The sequence below is a fragment of the Mycetomoellerius zeteki genome, unplaced genomic scaffold (assembly GCF_001594055.1).
Source record: "Mycetomoellerius zeteki isolate Tzet28-1 unplaced genomic scaffold, Tzet1.0 scaffold265, whole genome shotgun sequence".
NCBI classification, from domain to species: Eukaryota; Metazoa; Arthropoda; class Insecta; order Hymenoptera; family Formicidae; genus Mycetomoellerius; species Mycetomoellerius zeteki.
This window is the reverse complement of record NW_017257244.1, coordinates 77,138-97,151: the sequence shown is the minus strand read 5'-3', so window position 1 is coordinate 97,151 and position 20,014 is coordinate 77,138. Positions and strand designations below refer to the sequence as shown.

Below are 20,014 nucleotides of genomic sequence, written 5' to 3'. Positions count from 1 at the left end.
CAAAAATTTTCTGCACTATGACTCTTATAACCTTAATATGTACCTTATTTGTCTTTTGCTTACTTTTAACCCTAACTGTAATTGTCATTTCTGTCACAAAATTTTGCCCTTATTTCCAAAAATCCTTATTTCCTCTTCCTTTTCCTTGTTCTATGTTTTTCTACGCGTCCACTCATTAAATTTTAAACTTTACACAGTTTTAAAATCTTTTAATATATACTCTCTTTTAATTTTTATACACATTATATGATGCGTGCATCATCAACTGAATTAATATATTACAATATCTTGGAAAGAATCGGCCCAAATGTTGTATAAGAAACTCAATAAAACTTTACTCAGTTTTTGTCCAGTTTCTACGCATTATTTTAACTAGTATAATTTAATCTATTAATACTAGACAATAACTGGGCAATGTCTACGCAAATTGCACAAATTTTTATCAGGAAAACTACTTCAGTCTCTGAATAAAACTATCAAGTTCTTGTCCATTTTCTACTCAGTATTGATACAACGTAATGAGAATACGGTAATATTAGATAGTAACTGGATAGATGTCTAGCAAAACTGCATACATTTCTACCAGGGTAATTTGCCAACAAATTTGCAAACCTTTATCAGAACAGAAGACCGAAATGGAAAACCTTTTAAGTAACATCACAATGTTAAGAAAACAACTTAACATTTTTAACCGATAACAAAAATATTATCTTTTCTAGCATTAAAAGAACGTATGGATCCTTGGATCCACTAAAGTTTTTTATTAGTTTTAGAAGAAATTTAAAAATTCTTTCAGGTATATAAAAGATTGTAACGTTTGAATTTAGCATAAATATGATTTATGCATAAATACAATAGTTAGTCTACATGGAATAGAATAAAACTGTGAAAAATATAAGATCGTGAAGCATAATATTATTCCAAATCACTATATTATTTAAAATATCCCTGCAGGATCATCAGGGTATTTATGTACCAGTTATGGTTTAAGTGTACAATATCACATGTATATTTAAATATGTGCATTGCTCTTGAAACATCGCCAATACGATTACGGTCGTTCGCTCGGTAACTCACTTTTACGCGCGAAAACGCTGTTACTTTCAGCCGAATCGATACAAGTCGGCCACGATACTCCGCGATCGCGTTGCGGGAACGGAGAGCGAAATCTGTGTCTGCCACGTAATTTCGACCTTAAATCGTTGATGATAGAAAGAAAGATCAAGTCTTAATTCAACAAACAGGAAATCATTGGTAAAAAAAACAAACATATTCAATATTAATTAATGTTCGTTTCTACCAATGTAGATCAACTTTAATCTCGGTTTAACTTACTCTCTAAATTCTTTGGAATGGAATCTCCATTCCAAAGAATTTAGAGAGTACTCTTTATTCTTTTCGAATTTTAAGAACGCGAAAAAGTTAAAGCGAGATTAAAGTTAATCTACATTGTTATGAAAATAGATACAAGTCATACATATCTGGACTTGAACTTAGGTCAAGTCTCGATTTCGTGTATGCATTAAGACGGATTGTGACACGTGATGTTCGATCATTTCCGCTAATAGAATGCGTACATTTGTCATGCATTATTACCAAACATCACTGCACAGACACCAACGATAAATACGTACAGGAAATGAATGAAATAACAGAATATTTAAAAAACAATCGCTCGTGTCTCGAGCTTATCAATAACAGTGCTCGAGAATGCTTGAGTTTAGATAAGTAAATGTACAGCGATATTTTCAATTTAGTCTTGATAATGATTAGAACTTGCGCGCAATGCAGCTTCTCTTATATTAATGTTTTAAGCGTAATTACATACGATGTTTTCTTTCCTCAGATTGTAAAATGAAAATAAATTGCAAAACATTTCACAAATTTTAATTTTTAACCTGGGTCACCTCGAATGTTTTATACCCCAGCAGTGAAAAAATATGAATTGTAAAATATTGTTTTCTACGGATATTGTTTGACACATTTTCTGTTTTTTTTTTAATAACCATTCTTTAAAACCATTCTTTCAAATATATTAATTAAAATCTTTACTTTTTTTTTAATACTATCTTAATATAAACTGCTTAATGTGCTCTCATTTAATATTTGAGTTTTATTTATTTTTTTCATAAAATTGTGATTTAATTAATTGTGAGTTAATAATTATTAACAACTTATTTTATATTATTGATCGCTTTTCTATTTATTAGTATATTTGAGATTTATAGATATGGATTTAATCACAATTTTATGAAAAAAATAAATAAAACTCAAATATTAAATGAGATAAGCACGTTAGGCAGTTTATATTAAGATAGTATTAAAAACTCCAAGTGGTCGTTTTAGGTAAAAAAAAATCAGATAACCTAAAAAGAGTCGAGTCTCGTGCAAACTTGGCCTAAGAGGTTTCCGTTGACCTTATCAGATGCCAAAGCCACGTGGTCGCGGCGGTGGCAGTGGCGATGCAGCGACGACGGCGGCACGCACCTCGTTCTGCAAGGTGCACCTTACCTCGCGCGACTCGCGCCAACAGCATGCTTTCACGTCATCCGTTAGAAACGATCGCGTATAAATCGCGCAGCGGGGCTTCGGTCAGATGTACTCGCGCGCAAAATATTATGAAATTCGCAATAATTAACTGTTGCGAATTTGTAACTAACAGATTTGTAAAACATTAGATATTAGCTGGATATTAGACCTTTCTCTTCCAATTGAGACTTTTAAACCATCGTTAACGACGCGCACGTGCTTAATTATACTATTCTCTCTACTAAAGTTTTAATAAAACATCGTTCTGGAGAAATAGAGAGAAATATATAATGGGTGTAATAAATAATGTAATAGACTGTGGAGCTAAATTCACCTTCCATATTTAATTATTCATGGTATACTTTTAATCTAGTTAACATCTCATTTCTAGTTAAATTTTTCAAGTTAAATTTTTTATCGCGTACAAAACAATCATAAGAATAAATAGTAAAAAAATTAGGAAAAATAGTAGGTTTAATAATAAAAATGTATAACTTAAAAAAACATTAAAATTAATTATATAATTTAACTAAATTTTTTTAATTATGGCTTTTAACGGATTAATACCTATTCAAAGTTTAGTAAATCAAATAGGTATAGTATGGCATGTAATATTCTGCGCTGCGTTTTGCAGCGCGGAACAAATTTTTTTTACACGAACCGAAGAAAGCTTTATTCATCGCTGGAAGTCAGTGACTTCCACATGTAATGCTGCGTCGCGTCGACTAATTTTAACTTCCTCGGCTAAATGCAGAAAAACAGACCAATTGAAACGAGGTATACCGAAATAAAAGCAGATCGATTAAACGCCCGTAGGAACTGCGAACCGAATTACCGTTCCGAATATTCCCGCGAGAATAATCCGCGCTCATGCGAAATCCCATGTAATGAAATTTTAGACACTTTAAATAAGTACGATCATATATCAATGCGCGCGCGTAATAAAACAGATTATCGAATTACTACTCTACATTCATTTGACATCGTCGAATAACAACGTTATCAAATTACTCAGCGAAATTTTCAAAACCTGGTGTTGCTATAAACATAGCAAAACATATGTATTAAATATTATTTCTAATTATACAGAAATTAATGGAGATTTATCAAATTTATAAATAAAATTCTCTCAGTAAAAATAATACAAAATTTTTTATAATTTATTAAAAAATGTAAGATTAATAAAAACTGTTAGCAATCTTTCCAAACACATTTCAAATTAAAAAAAACCTGTCAAATTTTACAAGCAGCACGTAATATGCTATATATTTCAATGAATAATTATTCAAAAAATATGCGAAAGATACGCTCGCATTCACTGTTAAAGTCATAATGTCAAATTATACTCAATTTGAGTTATTTTTAATTATTTTTGTAAGTCGCTATATTGCTTTTACTCAATACATCATTAATTTAATTAAAACAATAGAGTTAAAACAATTTAAATCAAGGAAATGTATTAAGTTTGACTCAAATTTAGTTTACTATTTACTAAGTGCATATGTTAATGTAGAAGTGTTTCCTTTGAAATTAATTATAGCAATGATTGATTTGCATTTTGACAAAGAGATTAAAAATAACAAAATTTATTCAACTCAAGAGATTGAGTTATAATTGTAATGTAACAGTGAGTGTAATCCTTTTAATGAATTTTTTAACTCTATAGCATAATTTTTCAATTTTCAACTATCGTTTTTCTCAAAATTTTCACTAAAAATGTACAAATAAAAATTAAATGAAGTATGTGCAAAACTGTTCTTCATTGTTCGAAAAGTTTTGAAGCGTCATAACGAAATTCGCACAAAAATATAAAAATTTTTACAGTTTAAAATTCGATACAGGTACCAGGGTACCCATGAATTGACAGGAGAGAGAGAGAGAGAGAGAGAGAGGGGATTAATTCATATAAACCTTCAATAGCTACACACTGCGAGAAAATCTGTTTAAAGTGATCTCACCTCGATTGCCACCGCGAGCCGCCGTGGTTCGCGTGCGTAATGCAAAGAGGAAGAGGAGGAGGTGAAGGAAAATGGAGGGAGGACACTTCCAGTGGAGGAGGCCTCCTTCCTTCCACGGGAAGGAAGGCAGAAGCGAAACATTGCAAACGACGACGCAGGAACTCGTCGTCGTGGACTCTCGCGGCCCATATATTTTCCCTCTCCTTCCCTCCCCCCTCCTCACTCTTTCTCTCTCTCTTCTCTCTTGTTCTCTTTCTCTCTCTGTATGGTCGTCGTGGTGTATTGAACTCGGTTCGTGAGGTCGTTCACCTCCGCGCGCGCGGCACCGTCCCCAGAGTTCGTGCCGTGACGTCACGTGACTCGCCGCTGTCTCTGCCGGGCGCGCGAGATACGAAGCCGAGAGAAGCGAGCGAGCGAGCGAGCGAACGGAGGCACGTGATGACGTGGAACGCTACGATTCGCTGCCCGGCTCGCGGCCCGCTGACGTCACGACTCGCGGACGCGGACGAGAGTCCCGAGCGATGCCGCCGTCGCCATCGTCGACGACGACGTCACGAGTTACAATGTCGATAAACCTGCGTTCGTCCGGCTTCGACTTGGTTTAGTTACGCGCGGACATTTTGCGCCATTTAAGGCCGGTATTCATAGTCAGTTCTTATTTCAAGACCGTCTTAAGCAATGCCTTAAGACGCTAATATGGCCCTCTGATTGGTTCATGACACCTCAAGGCTGAACTCAAGACGATCTTGAATATAAGAACTGACTATGAATACCGGCCTATGTCCTCTCGTATGAAGTTAGGCGTTTTCCGGACGAATACTTTCATACTTTAGCGCTCGCGCGTTATGTACGTTATACTGTTATAGCGAATTGGACGCACTAATGCGTACTAGTGCATATTAAAACCGTTGTATTAGACTGATTTAATCTGTGTAAAAGTAAAATGCAAATATTTGAATGATGAAATACAAATTTTACTTAATAGCACAATAAAACGTATCGAAGATTTTATGGATTATAATCCGTTTCTATATTTATTAAACACACATTTTTACGTTGATTTGCGTATGGCTTTAACGTGCACCAGTGCGCACTGAGCACATCCAATCGAATTCGCTATTAAATATCAAAGGAGCAATGGCAATCCAATCCTCTGAGTTAAATAATATTTTGTTATTTTTAACATCTCTGTGTCAAAATGTAAATCAATCCATTGCTGTGATTTCAAAGTAAACAACATCCACATTTACGTATGCACTTAGTAAATAATAAAACTGAATAAATTTAAATTTAATACATTTTCATGAGTTTAACTTTATTATTTTAATCAAATTAACGAAATTATCGAATAGAAACAGTGAAGACATATAGAAATAATTAAAAATAACTCAAATTGGATATAATTTGACACTACGAATTTAACAGTGTGTTGCTAAAAAAATTCGAGGCCTCGTTTTTTTTCCTTCTCGATTAACATTTAATATCGTATAATCTATAATCATTACCCCGATACTTATCTTTTAACCATATGTTTAAATTTCGCCAACATGTTGCACGGACGTTTACAGTTGTCGAGCTGTCAGACGCAATTGTAAATCACGATGCACGAGTATCTAAATGTGACACATCCTGTTCGATCTGGAAGTGGCTAACATTAAATATGAAATGCAATAATATAAATGAAGTTAAATACTACGATCAACCGTGGATATCATGAGATAACTCCAACCCTTTTCTATTTAATATTCATCGGATATCGATATCGCAAATGCGAAGCTTTAAGATGATCGAGCGTCTCCGTCTTTCAATCTTAACCACGTTCAACCATGTTAACCGAGCTGATTGCCGGTTATTAAAAGATGCTTTTAAATAATAAATACAATTCAATTTTATCCCTGATATCTAAGAGTTTCCAATATGATTTTTAATCGTATTTAAGGAATTATTATGTCGCATCTTTATATTTTATATATAAATATATTTATATTATTATCATAAGAATATATTATTATTATAAACAAATTTATATTATTGTTATATACAAAAATAATATTTCACACAATTGTACGTATTAAGTCCTTTACCAAACACTTTTAGGTGCACCGACGATCGACTTAACAACAAGGATTTAAATGTCAGGAGTCCTAGACTTTTGGGAATCGTCGCGGTTCGTTGACGTCGATCGTGAACCTGTCGCGAAGAAGCGTCACGCAAGAGAGGCGAGCTATAAATAATGATCGCGAATTATTTTTAGATGGACGTGGCCGGGAGGAAGGAGACGGGAGGGGAAGGAAAGGAGGGGAAAAGAGAGAGAAAGGCAGGAGCAAAATCCGCTACCGACTCGGCTCGGCCGAAGACCAGCCTCTGTGGTCGGGGTTACGTTTGGTAGGTTGGTTAACTGTCCGGTCGCTTGCTCGCTCGTTCGTTCGCCAGCGAGCCGCCGCCAGAGTTTGTTGACTCTCGGTTTCAGCACGCTGCCTGACCATGACCTCGCCGAACGATGCACGAAGTGACGAACGCCACCGTCGAGGCGACTCGCCGTCGTCCTCACCGTCGTCGCCTCGAGCATCGTTTTAATTCGTCCGTAATAATTATATTTGACGCACCCACACGTATACGAACACACAAAGTGTATCGACATTTGTATAGAATAATACGCTCTGATGTATCAGATATCAAAGGAGCAATGGTGATCCAATCCCTTGAGTTGAATAATATTTTGTTATTTATAATTTTCGTGTGTGACAAAATATAAATCATTTCTGTGGTTAAAATACCTGGTTTCAAAATTCATATTACGTATGCACTTAGAAAATAATAAACTAAGTATTATAAATCTAAATCAAATTTGATATACATTTCTTGAGTAAAATTATTTAATTCCTTTGTTTTAGTTAAATAGGAACAGAGTGTGGTAAATATGAACAGTTGATCTACAGAAACGATTAAAAATAAATTTAAATTAAGTATAATTTGACATTAAGAATTTACACAATGTATTTGGATATCTATGCGCCTTAAGTGATGAAAAAAGAAATATTATATTGATTGTCTTGAATTAAATTGTAAATTAAACTCTTATATTGTTTTAGTTAAATATAGAAGCAGTGGCGACCTATAGAAACGATTAAAAATAAACTCAAATTGGGTATAATTTGATATTATAAAATTAATAGTATTAGACTTGGATAATATCGCTGCGCTTTAAGTGACAAAAAGGGATACTAGTCGATTGAATTATCGAAATGTTATCGTGTGATATTATTCGTACATGTTTACGACTTTCTACGAATAACACGATTACGTTTTTATTTCGATGTTGTCAACAGCTCTAATGCAACGATCGATTTATGGCGTCCGAGGAGAATTGTACGGAAACTTTAGAAATGTAGAAAATATCATAATTACGAAACCTTGTTAAAAGTCCAGCTAGCAAAGAGTTAATGAATAAAAATAAAATAAAGTAAAAAATCTTGACGATCAATCGTCGTCGTCATCGTCCTCGTCGAGCTTGGGAAAAATATTTAATCTCAAGTAGCGGATCTGGGCCAGGGAATATCGACCGCGCGATCTGGGTCAGAGCTCGCATGCACCTTGCACCTCGCCCTGCACTCTCGCTGCAGGGTGCACAACCCGTTTCCCGGTGGTGGTTGCACCCGTTTGCGACGGAGCTCGCAAACACGTGCGAAAACTCGTCGAAAATCACAAAACCAGATATCAGCAAGAAATACTTGTGCGACAAGCTGTCCCTCCTGAAGTAGGTCGCCGTACTTTACAAAAGTATCTCCATGTATTTCGACGGTAAAAAATCATAGGTTCCAAAACTTTATTTTCGAGCTTATAGATGTTCTTTGTCCACGACAGAGTCTGGACAAAATTTTCCTGACAAATTCATAAAGGTTTGATTTTACACTGAAAAAAAATATTAAATTTTACTAGATATTTGTTTGAATAGTTCTAAGTAAATGTCCTAAACTTAAATATATATTTATTTGATACAAAAATCATTAATTTGATTTAATCATCACTTTTTTTATTGAGTAAATTTATTTAGTAAATTTTTTTTTCAGTATAGGATAAATTTTCCATCTCTTGTAACCTAAGCCCTTTATTCAGATATGGCACCGAAGACGCATTTCATTTTTGGGAGGTAAATGTTGCGCAAAATATTTGTGTTCCAATCGAGTAAATATTGTACAAAAGAATATTCTCTTAGGATAATAGAACATTTGGATAACAGCGTTCACAATACCGAAGGTTTTATCGTGTCAAACGCATGAATTTTTAAAGACACTATGAGTCTTATGTAATTTCACGAAGTTTCGATTCATATGATTTCTATTTGCTCAGCCTGAAGTGGTCTGAAGATTTCGTTTCGCCTTTAGTTCACATTTTACGTCACGCTGAATAAAAACTGTAGAGAATTACTTAAACTTTGACGGACATAAATTTTGTTTAGAGGTATTACACACAAAAAAATATAATTTTCTTGCTAAAAAAAATTATTACTCAATTTACTTTCTTTCTTTTAAGTAATGGTTATCTTTCACAAAGAATATTTTCTTGACAATAATCTTAAAATATACAAATTTTAGAAATATTCATTATTATGTACTCAAAACAAGATTTCATTTTCTTTTAAAGAATATTATAAAATTGATCGAAGAAGTGACTTTATATATTATAATAAGCAAACCGAATTTGTTTTAATAATCTTGATTGAAATATTAAACTTATTAGGACTCAGAATATATAATATTTTAAATAAATTTCATACTTGATGAACTTTATGATAGATTTACGAATATATAAACTTTTGAAATACTTGAAACAAGCAACTGTTACTTACGTAAATATTTTTCTACGTACAGTCGTGATCATTTCACTATAAATAAAAATCGTAGTTACGTAAGAAAGAAGAAAGAGAAATAGAATGAGAAAAAAGATAGGAAAACGAGAGAAAGACAATACTACAATGTCTATCCATCGTGGCGCAGAATTGTGAACACATTAAAATAAAGTATTTCCTATCTGGTATCGAAAAATAAAGAATTTATGTGATATCGAGAAGGTAAAACAATATTACAATTTACACATTGCGGCACAAAGTTAAAAGTTAACGCGCGTTGAAATAAAATTTCCAAACGATTATCGCAACGAAAAATTTATAACGTCTATACCGAGAGGGGCGGGGGGTTATATATTACAGCCTTTTTTTATACACCGCAGTGTAAAGTTACGACTAACGCAATGTAATTTCCAGCAGAAATTCAGCTGTAAGGGCGTAAGAAAAAGATATTTATGGTACCTGCTGAGTGAGACGATACTGCAATTTCTACGCACAGTGTGGCGTGCAGTTTCAGGGTTAACGCGTGAAAATAAAGTTTTCGGACGACGGGAACGCTTGCATCCCATTTAACGAGAAGCTACGGCGAGAGGGTTGGTCCCCCGGTAATGAATTTGCTATTGTGCGCAGTGCGTCGCAGTATAACACTTTTCTTCAGATCTTTGTCCCCGTCCCTTTATCCCGAAAGAGATGCGTGTACGCACGCATACGCACGTAAATAAAATTGCGCATGTTGCGCTTTGTGTCGCCCGCCCTCCATCAGCCGGACGGAAGGGTTGAGAGAGAATTGAATGCACGTTCGTAGGCGGTCGCCGATGGCCGGTCGGACTTCGTAACAGGATCGTTTGAATTGGTAATTAGTCGCTATCCCTCTTATCGATTATTCTCTCCTATTTTTAGCACCCATCGGCGGGCACGCAGGAGAAAATAATGAACTATTTTCGGACAATTAAAATGTCCTACAGATATGTACGATGCGCAAGGATCAAGCGTGAGAGCGTACGCAGAGTTTAAATTAATTGAACGAACGTCTAATGAATTCTCCCGATTGCTGTTTCATTGATAGAGTTACTAACGTATCTGTGTAAAAGAAAAATTGCTTAAACTCATTTGTCATTTCCTTTTAACCGTAGAATGCTATTGATATTACAGTATTGCTATCGTACGTAAATATCAGGTACAAGAAAACTTATACTAAGGATGTTTTTAAAACTGTGAGATAATACAGGTATTTCAGTGAAAGATAAAATGTTCAAACTCATTTGTCATCTTCTTTAAGAATCGTGCTATTTTTTTTCCGATATTGCATTGTGCAACTATAAAAGATAAAAATAAAACTGGAATTATTTGTGAATTATTTGAAAATGATTGAACCTTTACAAGACGAGAAAGCCACTAAACAGTATTATATTTTAGGGCAAGGAATACAATAAAATGATGAATTATAACAAATCTTATTCAGGAAAAACTGTAAGAGTTTAAATCCTTCTCAAAAGGTTAAGGATTTAAATTATTTTTTTTTAAATTAGATACTAAATGATCTTTGTAAATAAAAAATTGTTCAAGTTTATTTACATTTCCTTTTAATAAGGTAATTGTGATTTTTTTTATATGCTACGCGATATTGCATTGTAAAATGAGTGACGTAAAATTGAAATCATAAATTGAAATTATTTGAAAATTACTTATAAAGAATAAGAGAGAGATCTCATCCTAAAATTTTCGAAATTTGCAGCCAAGATTAATGCTCCTGAGGTATAGACTGAAAAATTCTAATTAAATACAACATGTGCGTAAATCGTAGAAAAGGACGTCTCTAATGCTATACACGTGACATGCAACCCTTCTACCAACGAGTGGTTTCGTTCCCTTTTATCCTCGAGGCTCAAAAGCGATACGCAGCATCACCCTAAAGGTGATTCACACGCCGCGCACATGTATACCACGTCGCGCACATGTTTCGCGTGTCCTATTCACGACTTTACTCCTGGAAATATAACGACACTGTAAAAATATAACAATAGTCAGAATAGATACAAAGATATCCACGTCGTCGCTATTTTCTGCGAGAACGCCTCGTGATTTCTCTTCAATGGATGCACATAAACTTTTAAAGAGATAATTTAAATTTAAACATTTCAAATTTAAATTTTTTAATTTAAACTACAGATTGTACTTAACCCTTTGTGGCTTCGTTTCAAACCACCCGCTTTTATTTAAACTACTCGCTTGATTTTCATGAAACTTGATTTATAAGGTAATTTAGTAATGCTTTATTCACAAACGTGAGGTTAAAAATAAAAAGTTCAAAATAGTGAATTAGATCTATTCACCCAATTTCAACTAATTAGAACAAAGTAATCAGTGACTACTTTGCTCTGATTGGTTGAAAAGTAATCCGCCAATCGCCAATCATAATCACGTTAATGTGATTACGACTTTAAACCGTAAGAAATTAACCAATCATAGTAGATTATTCTTCTCATATTCGACTGTGATTGGTCAATTATACTTTGCAGCTTAAAGCTTATTACACTTATTGTGTTACGGAACTACAGTCATCTTTAAGTTTTTTTGTTAGAAAACTCCAATCCTCACATTGGCGGATCTAGAAATGCGTCGAAGGGAGCGGAAAATCATCGGTAAATAAAATTTTTTAAAGGTCACAAAAATATAAAAAGATAGAATATTATATTATTATTTAAATTATTATATTGAAAAAGTATTATTTAAATGTATAATTCATAAGACGTTTTATTTAAAATTATGTTAACACAAAAGAAGAATAATATAATAGAATCTGTGTTTTTATACTTAAAAGTTTCTTAAATTAAAAAATATTTTTCAAATATCAAAGTAGTGATTATTCATTTCAGAAATATTAAAAAATATATACACATATATAATTTTGCTGTAAATATTTTGAAAAAAGGAGACTTCAAAGGGGGGTCAAGGGGGCTGTGCCCCCTTCCGTGAATCTGCCAGTGCGTTCTCAAAGAGTTAATTGTAAAATAAAATGTTATACTTGGATTTGACGCGACGAATCCGGGCCAAGTTCGCAAGAACAAGCTCAAGACTCCAGGGCGAATATTCACGCGGGGACGGACGCGCACGGAAAGGGAGAGGATCGCGTCGCGAGGGGAGGCCCGGGGAAAGGAGGAAGACAAGAGGGGATTTTAGCCCGGGGCGTACCGTTCGGCTTTTCGGGTGCGGAACGGAACAACTGTCGGTGCGTCGCGTCGCGCGTCGTCCGCCATGGTGGAACGCCGCTGGGTCACGCGCGACGCATAGAGATGCGTCGCGGTATAACAGCGACGAACGAACAATCGATTTTACGACGGCTTCCATGCTCTTCTCTCTTCTCGACGACGTGTGCACGTGCTCGACGGCGACGGTAGCTCTGTGAGCCCTGTGCACACCGCACCAAATCGGACTTGCGACCACAAACGTGGATTCTTATCCTCGCAACGTATCTTCGCACCGATCCAGACACTGAACCTCGATGAGATAAGAGAGAGCCTCACCGCTTTTTCCACTGTGTCTTTACAGAGATATTCCAACTCCGCTACAGGGTTGTCACAAATTCCTCATCCCAAAATTCCATAATTTTAAACGTAATGTGAGATAACACAAAAACTTCTTTTTATCAATTTTGAAAAAATGAAGGTTGGAAAAAAATTTTCAGAGATAAGAATAAATAATCTAATATTTGCCGCACTGAAAAAAATATAGTCAATTTTAATAAATATTTAGTTCAATACTGCCAACTTAACTTAAACATTTACTTACAGTAAATAAATATATCTTTATATTTAATAAATATTTAGTTGGCAGTATTGAACTAAATATTTTGAACTAAAAATTGACTATATTTTTTTTCAGTGCATTTATGTTAATTACACGTATTACGTTAATTATGCGCATCCTAGAATAAAATACTAAAAAGCCTTTGGGCTTTAATACTTTGATCGTGGAATTACAACATTCTTATCAATTAATATTTCTTGTATTAAGCCTTTATGACACGATTTTTCATGCCAGATCGCACACATATATATGTATACAATTTAATAAATTACTAGAATTGCGCCACACGGCACGTAGAGAGTTTCTAGTAATTTCCTATTACAAATCAAATGCAAAATCTAAGATGAAAAATCGCATCGTGCGCCGTAGACTTTGTTCACAATCGAACAAATTCCATTCCCATATCTCACCTTCCCCATTCTCTTATCGAGGAGGATGCGCAGATTTCGAAATCCCTCGTCCCGAGTCGCGCGATCATATACGGCGGGAAGGGTGACGAATATGCGAATGTATGTACGCGGAACGGTGTCCGATACCCGCGCGATCTTCCGGATAAATCGCGGGCTATTTTTGGCACGTTGGCAATTAAGTATAGTTAAGCGAAGCCGACCCAATTTACAAATTTGCGCACGTTATTATTCGCGCGGAATGCGAGGAATGCGGCAAGTGAAAAAGAGAGGAAAACAATTGGACAACGCGGACGTTGTGTAGGAAAAAACAAGCCACATCCCGTCATAAAATGTAAAAAATCATAATAATGCGTGAAAAAGATTATAAAAATTCTCTGCGATACTTTTTTTTTTTTTATGAATTTACATATTACAGCACTTATATTTATAACAAATTACCATATATGTACACAATTTGTTATAAACGTAAAAATATTGTAATATGTAAATATTAAAATATCACAGGGAATTTTTAATCGTTTTTACATGATATTGTAATTTTTTATATATTATTTATGTTCATAACAAATATATATAATACAATTTGTTATAAACAAAAATACTATGATACGTAAGTTTTAAAATATTATAAACAGTTTTTATAATATATGTATAATGTAATTATTGTACATATTATAATTAATAGTAATTCATATCATAAATTATACGTGTATGATATGAATCATTAATTATGTACAATAATATATTATAAATTACCGAAACACGTTAATTATATGATATTATCAGTACAAATTTAGAGAAAAAAAGATATAGTGGTGACAAGAGTACAGAAGTTTTATATCTAATTCTCGTAACACCATTCAGCTTTATATTTTTATAATTGCACTAACTATAAAATAGTTCATTCAACCATATATATGTCCATTAATTCTTCATATGAAACTCGAATAGTTGCCACACCACCATAAAAAGTGCTTCTTTCTTTTCTGAGTGCATAGCAAATTAATTCGAAAGACACGTTACGCTGCAATAAAGAATTAAATCGCGGTGCAAAGATAAAAAATTTGTTATAATATTTTTCTCGTTACTCGTATTTATATTACATTTATAACGATGCGCAACAGCTTGATTTATCATTGTCGTGTCATTTTCGTTTACTCCGATTTAGCGCCAGTCGAGTCTTGGATTTTCGATTTCAGTCAAATCTGCTCCGCCGAGAGTTGCTGAGGTGGGGGGGAGGGCATCGATTATAAACAATCATGTAATATGCATGCATCGAGTTTGGGGAGGGAGGATGCCCTGCTTCCATAATGTCTCTCGCGGATTCCGAGTTGCGGACATTTCATGCGCGATAAGATCGCAGATTCGGACGGACAGACGGAATTCGTAATCGAATTTCGCCGACGGAGTTTGTTTACACGTAGCGGTCTCGCTGCCGCCCCCGCCGTTATGGCTGGACGTTACGTATATACGGCGCTCCTGAAATTCTATTTCGGTTCCACGAGAGACGCGCATATTTGGCCTATTATCGCCATCCGCGACCCGCACCCCGCAACACCCTGCACCAATCAGGCGGCGGCGGCGGCGCCGCCATGACCGCACTGCAGTTCGGCACGTAGGCACGTTGCCGGGTCGCTCGCGCGACACGAGAGACATCTGTCGCCCGACACCGCAGTTAGCACGAGAAATAATTACCGACCGTAAGTAACGCGACAAACGCTATCAAAGATGTGCAATTGTATGGATAAGGGAATTGATTCTGTATCTTGAAACGAGGTGAAAATTATAAAAGTGAGCGAATTTACTAGAATACTGACAATCTCATTGGTCAACATCTAGTAAATTTGTTCACTTTTGTAATTTTCACCTTGTTTGAAGATACAGAATCGACCCCAAGATAAAATGTATATTATTTCAGTTTATTAATAAATAAATATAATTGCAATACACTTTTTTGACATCTTCAATACCACATTATGCGTGCGACAACATGAATCTTTTTACGAAACATATATCCAATGTTTAATTTTGCGACTCATTTATAAGATGATTTTCAATATTTAAGATGTAACGTTCTTTGCATAATTTTGTATTGAAAATGTTTTCGATCTAAACTTATGGTCGAAACATTTATATTTTGAAGACTAAGAACAACCATGTGTATGAATACATAAGTACGATAGAGAACGCCAATGAACGGTCAAAGTTTAGATTTTTCGAATAATACAATATATATTCTTCATTAAATCAACTTTTAAGATATGATTGCGCGCCAAAATATTCGGACATTCCTATATTAAAGTCCCAGATTCGATCAACCCTGGCTGAGATAATATTTTTCGCAAAAAGTTCTTTTCAGTGTTTCTAATTTTATTTAGAGGGGGGATTAATTATTAGCGTCTCAGACTGATTGTGTTGAAAGTTCCAAGGTTTCGGCGCACAGTCATATCCGAGATAAATTGATTTAATATAGGAATGTCCGAATGTTTCGGCACGCAATCACACATACTTTAAAGAAATTGATTTAATAAAGAATATATATTGTATTATTCAAAACATCTAAACTTTGACCGTTCATTGGCATTCTCTATCGTATTTATGTATTTATATTTTAATATAATGAAAAGAAGAAACACACAAATAGCCAGTGTTAGGTCCTTGTAAGTATTATTCTTTTCATATTATTTTATATTGGGTGAGTGCAAAAATTTGTGTCCAATTTATTATTCAAAATTCAAACAGCTGCTATTTTTGTTAAAAATAAAATAAAATCTAAATCTTACTCTATGAGAGAATTTAAGAATCCGTTTTTTTTTTTAATTGCGATGGTTTTGACAGAATTATGAGCAATCAAAGTCAAAATTCTTTTTATTTAAGTCGCAACAACTCAGTAACAAAAAATGATAGGGATGTTTTTAAAAAAAAATTTTATAGGGAAAACTTTAAGCTTTTACATCAGAAATTCAAAAATTTTTGCAAATTTTTTTTGGATATATGACAGATTCGACCCACAAAGTGAAGAAAAAATTTTCCGTTTTGTTCAACTCATAGTTTCCTGTATGTAAAAATTACAAAACTCACATAAATTCAAAAAATATTGTAATCATTCGAAAATAGAGATTTCAAGCTTTAAAACCCTTTTTTTTAAATTTAAATTTCGTTTATTTTTAACAAAATTGAAGCTGTTTGAACTTTGAATAATAAATCGGGCACGCATTTTTGCCACCCAATACATATGAGACCTACTTGTTGATTCTGCTATAGTTAAAGTTTATCATTAATAAACTCTTTATAGAACAAAATAGAGTGAAACTCTATCATGCCTATTTTTACCAATGTAATTTAATTTTAATCTTGGTTTAACTGATTCTTCATCTTTTTCTAGTTTTAAGAATTGAAAAAAGATGAAGAGTAAATTGAACCGAGATTAAAACCGACAATAAAATAGGATTTCAGATAAGACGAGATTAAAAACTTTGGTAGAATCGGCATCAGTGAACCGAAATGCTTGCGACTTTACCGATCCTCGGACCCACACCTTATTGGCGCCCAGAAGGGCAGCTTGCTCGTTTATCGGCGAGTGATGGTGTCACGTGTGCGATACAAAATTAAAAAATAAACAGAGGATGCACGGAGAGAGAGGCTGTACGGGAACGATGAACTCTGCGTGTGTGTACGTCGTGCAAGGGCCGACGCCCCCTTCTCAAGGCGAGCAACTCTTGCGAGAGAGATTGCGGAATTTTTTTACGTCGGCCATGTTTGCCGTTCATTGGTCGGGCCCTTCGCCCTTACGTAGCTTGTCTAGGACCTAGCCGACTGACTTAACCACGGGACCCTGTTCTACGTTTAGAATTACGCGCGAGAAGTAAAACCGAACGTTTTACACCTCCGTGCTCATATGGATGTTCGTTTTAGCTATCACTTTCCATTTTAAATAAAACGAGAGCGTAAAGTCTCCTGCAACTTATCTTAACAATGTTAATAAAAAACCAATAAATATATAAAGTTTTTCGTCAGTAAATCTATTTAAAAGACATTAATAAGAAATTTAAAAAATTGTTTGCAAAATTTAAAAATAAACAGCCAAGAGATCATATTTTAATATATTTTAATGCAATTTTATTAATATTCTGCTTCAGATTTGGAATTTAATAACTTTAACATCTTGTGATAAATTTTAATTAAAAAATATCAAATCTGTTTAATGGAATGGATGCCAGTGTAATAGAATTGTTATAATTTATTATATTCATTAAATTTCTTCATTTCAATTAATAAATTCACATTTAATTTCATTTACCTTACTTAATTCGTATCACTAAAATTAGGATCACGAGATACACTCACGCATTGAATATTGCATGACTTTTGTAACAGAATTCACCGTTCCTTTGCAGGGCACATATTAAAAAAAAAAAAAAAAACAGATTTTACACTCACCATTGGAAGGCATTGAAGTGGAAGTAAACGAGACCCAATCCATATAGAAATGAAACATCCTTCCAGTAGTCGCCTTTTAAAGAGTAGAATTTCTGATATGCCGACATTGCTGTAACAAGAAAAAAGAAAATAGTTATCAGAGCAAGTTTGCTTCTTAATATAAATAAAACAAAAATTGTTTTACTCAAGATAAGGTTTTAAAGTGACAGGAAATATACAGTAAATCAATGGAATTTGAAGCCTTAGGAAGCCCTCCTGTTATTTGTTTTGACAGGTTTCTCAACTGTTGTGATATGATATATCTACGTATCTCGAATTTAATTTCTCAATTAAATTCTTCATTATTTGATTCATGCAAGTGTTTATTTAGAATAAAAAAATATAAAAACGATAATCTCGTTTACTTGAGAGAACATTTTCAATCTGGAGTGACCAAATTATCATATTACAGTCGTATAAAAATCTTCGAATTGACTGAACGGAATAGAAAATCCTTTTACAGGATTAAAGTAAACGCAAAATTAAGAGGTGGTACAGTGGACCTTGTACTAAAATAAAAAAAAAGTTAAAAATTTTTTAATATTCTTTCGATTTTAGTTTAAAATCCACTGCACCATCTCCTAATTTTGCGTTTACTTTAATCCTGTAAAATCCTGTAAAAGGATTTTCTATTCTGTTCAGTCAATTCGAAGATTTTTATACGACTGTAATGTGATAATTTGATCACTCCAACATCCCCTTAAATAATTAATATATAACTAGCCTAAATTTTTTTTCAATAGATGTGAGAAATATTCTAAACTGTTTTATACAAAAAATAATACACAGAAAGGGAGCTATATTTTATTATTTTTATTATAACCTCCCTTAATATCTCACTATTTAATTTATAAAACAAGTACTTATTCTAAATGGAGAAGAATTAAAGAAGACAGTTTTATTTGCTCGACACAACGTTTTCAATTATAAAATAGAATTTGATTCAAATGAGAATCACAGATTGATCTGAATTTTAAACAAATGTGAAACATTCCCGACAATTTTATAACAAGGTATACCTTGTCATAAAAAAGAAGTTATACCTTTGCTATAATCTTCTAATAGTAGATGAAAGTGTCCCAATTTGCAGTACGTCTTGGGATCGATGCTTATTCCCTTATCCTCATCTTCATTCTCCTTGGAATCGTCCGGGCACGCTTTTGTACTATCAGCTTTCCTGCGTTGATTCTCTGTCTGGGCCTGAACCAGCATACGCTCCAGGTATTTGATGGCACGCACCACCAGGGCCTTCCTCTTCGCCTGCTCCGGGGAGTTCAGCTTGAGGAAACCGAACTGCCGGCTGTGCATGCATACAAGAGAGAAAGTGCCTTCAGTTTCACGATGTATATATTATCGCATTTACGCGCGCATTCCGCCCGGTCGAGAGACTCGCTTGCGGAACGCTTGTGTTTACGTCGATCGTCGTAACGATCGCCGCTCGTTATAATCGGCAATCATGCCGGTGATTTAATAATCGAGATCGAGACGGTGGGTACGCCGGCCATTCGGCTCCGCGCGCGCATTGTTATCGCGGCGAGATTTCGCGACAAGCCCGCGGAATGTGGTACAGATCGTACAGAGACGGAAAGGCGAAAACGGTGTCAGTAGGTTGCGCACAAGCGCGCTGTCAAACGCAATTTTCTAGGTTATATACCCGTGACGTGATACTCGTCATCTGGACGAAACGGAAGCAGCGACATTAATACCGGTCGCCGGAGGACACGAGGTGTACGTGGAACCGGGTGGAGTTAATCACCTGTCCAGCTCCGACAGCGTCTGCAATTCCTGCGGCGTGAGGTTGATGTCGTCGGTGTCCTGTGCCATTTTATGCACACTCTGTCGCGGTCCCGGTAAAGACACGCGCGTCACACATCCGCGACCCGCGCGAGACGGATATCACGCACGCACGACGACGACTCCGAAACCTACAACGAGGAAGTCGCGCGCGCGCGCGCGATTATACGCGAGTCGATCCCACGGCGCCG

General features: G+C 34.9%; 1 protein-coding gene across 1 annotated transcript in view; it reads right to left on the bottom strand.

Moving 5' to 3' along the window:
- Nucleotides 1–20,008, bottom strand: part of LOC108723991 (Utx histone demethylase) — an 87,011-nt gene extending 67,003 nt beyond the window's left edge. The window contains exons 1-3 of the mRNA XM_018450072.1: nt 19,786–20,008; nt 19,073–19,329; nt 17,991–18,099 (exon numbers count right to left, since the gene is read on the bottom strand). Coding sequence (XP_018305574.1) covers nt 17,991–18,099; nt 19,073–19,329; nt 19,786–19,853 — 434 coding nt within the window. The 5' untranslated portion in view covers nt 19,854–20,008. The remainder of the gene's footprint in view (nt 1–17,990; nt 18,100–19,072; nt 19,330–19,785) is intronic.
- Between the last annotated feature and the right edge of the window lie 6 nt (nt 20,009–20,014).